General features: G+C 44.9%; 1 protein-coding gene across 1 annotated transcript in view; it reads right to left on the bottom strand.

Annotated features, from left to right (window-relative positions):
• The window catches only part of il11ra (interleukin 11 receptor, alpha), a 49,428-nt gene that overhangs the window by 4,935 nt on the left and 41,993 nt on the right, over nucleotides 1–2,500 (bottom strand). The window contains exon 10 of the mRNA XM_031577261.2: nucleotides 624–726. Coding sequence (XP_031433121.1) covers nucleotides 624–726 — 103 coding nt within the window. The remainder of the gene's footprint in view (nucleotides 1–623; nucleotides 727–2,500) is intronic.

Genomic DNA, 2,500 nt, shown 5'->3' with positions numbered 1-2,500 from the left:
TTTTGTGTTTATGTGCTGCAGTGTGTTTTGTGTTTATGTGCTGCAGTGTGTTTGTGTTTTAATGTGCTGTAGTGTGTTTTAATATGCTGCAGTGTGTTTTGTGTTTATGTGCTGCAGTGTGTTTTGTGTTTTAATGTGCTGCAGTGTGTTTTGTGTTTTAATGTGCAGCAGTGTGTTTGTGTTTTAATGTGCAGCAGTGTGTTTGTGTTTTAATGTGTTTGTGTTTTAATGTGCTGCAGTGTGTTTTGTGTTTATGTGCTGCAGTGTGTTTTAATGTGCTGCAGTGTGTTTTGTGTTTATGTGCTGCAGTGTGTTTTGTGTTTATGTGCTGCAGTGTGTTTTAATGTGCTGCAGAGTGTTTTGTGTTTTAATGTGCTGCAGAGTGTTTTGTGTTTTAATGTGCTGCAGAGTGTTTTGTGTTTATGGGCTGCAGAGTGTTTTGTGTTTATGTGCTGCAGTGTGTTTTAATGTGCTGCAGTGTGTTTTGTGTTTATGTGCTGCAGTGTGTTTTAATGTGCTGCAGTGTGTTTTGTGTTTTAATGTGCTGGTCGGAGCCAACACCGCCCCCTAGTGGTCTGATTAAAGGGCAGCGGCGGTGTTTGGTGTGAGCCAGATGTTCTCACCACAGAAGGAGGATGACGATGAGGCCCACGACCACGATGATCCCGGCGAAGAGGCTGAGCACCATCACCAGAGCCAGGCCCGTGCCGTCGGGCAGCTGCAGATCTGGGAGACGGAAGAGAAACAGCCAGCGGAGTGGTGTGTTAAAGTGGCAATTTTGCAGCAATTGTACATCAGGATTAGGGTTAGGATAAGCAGTTTTACCTTAAAATAACAGCTTTAAAAAAAATTGGGGCGCTACAATGACTTTTAATATGGAGAATCGCCTCCGTGCCATTGCCATACCAGGGTCCGTAGGCATATTACTGCTAAATGTACTTTTGCCTGAAGCCGCCCGGTTTCTACTGTCTGCCGAACTAGTAAGTAGCTTATTTGCCGTCTTTCTTTGTCTTGTATGTTGCACTTGCTTGATGTTTGACTGTGTTAGGACAGTTGTTGACTAACTAGTTTGTCATAATGTCAAAGTCAGCACATTTCAAGAGATTTCGTTAGTTTTAGCCGCTAACATATCGTTAGCGATTAGCAATTGTTCCGTTATGCTACTTTAAACTAGGCGTGCCTGAGCGGTGTTGATGCAGGTATTTGTAAACAACTATGTAGACAACAGTTAAGGAGATACAGTATGCAGATGTTTAGGGAAAATCACATCATGCTATCTTCAAGATCAAGTTTGTTTGTGTGTGTGTGTGTGTGTGTGTGTGTGTGTGTGTGTGTGTGTGTGTGTGTGTGTGTGTGTGTGTGAGAGAGAGTTAATAGCACTCTTTATTACATACATTTAAAAAAAGAACAGAAAACGTAACATATATGAATTGTGTTAAGCATGTTCACTACTCTGCATTTCTGATCTGCTTTGCCTCCCCTTACTCCCTTTATTGACATGAATAAGAGACAGACAGACAGACAGACAGACAGACAGGCAGAAAGACAGAGGGACAGAAAGACAGACAGACAGACAGACAGACAGACAGACAGACAGACAGACAGACAGACAGAGGGACAGAGACAGACAGACAGACAGACAGAGACAGACAGACAGACAGACAGAGGGACAGACAGGTTCATTTCTGTACAGCACCGTGGAGAGATCAGCTGAGTGTCAACATCCCTAAAAAACAACGAGATGCTGAGGACCACATTACAACAGACAACAGACCAAACAGCAGAAGGCTTCTGTTAAACACCACAGCAGTTCAGCAAATCACTGCAGTCTCTCTCTCTCTCTCTCTCTCTCTCTCTCTCTCCCTCCCCCTCCCCCTCCCCCTCCCCCTCTCCCTCTCTCCCTCTCCCTCTCTCTCTCTCTCTCTCTCTCTCTCTCTCTCTCTCTCTCTCTCTCTCTCTCTCTCTCTCTCTCTCTCTCTCTCTCTCTCCCTCTCTTGTCATGCTGCAGGAAATGTTTTTCAAAAGCAGGCATTTGCTCAAGTTGAGGCAGCTGTGCCTGGGAAGGACATTGTGACATTCTTACATATGCGCGTACACACACACACACACACACACACACACACACACACAAATGAATGCAGGTCTTAATGTTCCAATGGGTTGAATATACTGTTGGCTCTCTCTGCCCCTCTTTTGTGAAATTGTTCTCTTGGGAAAAGCAATTTCCTGGGAGTCAGCAGTGAATTAAACCTGACTATCTATTTGGGAGAGGGGAGCAGTTATTTTCTCTCTCTCTCTCTCTCTCTCTCTCTCTCTCTCTCTCTCTCTCTCTCTCTCTCTCTCTCTCTCTCTCTCTCTCTCTCTCTCTCTCTCTCTCTCTCTCTCTCTCTCTCTCTCTCTCTCTCTCTCTCTCTCTCTCTCTCTCTCTCTCTCTCTCTCTCTGTCCCCCCCTCTCTCTCTCTCTCTCTCTCTCTCTCTCTCTCTCTCTCTCTCTCTCTCT

The sequence above is a fragment of the Clupea harengus genome, chromosome 12 (genome assembly GCF_900700415.2).
Source record: "Clupea harengus chromosome 12, Ch_v2.0.2, whole genome shotgun sequence".
Taxonomy (NCBI): domain Eukaryota; kingdom Metazoa; phylum Chordata; class Actinopteri; order Clupeiformes; family Clupeidae; genus Clupea; species Clupea harengus.
Note: the sequence above shows the minus strand (reverse complement) of the source record. Positions and strands in the feature narration are given on the sequence as shown.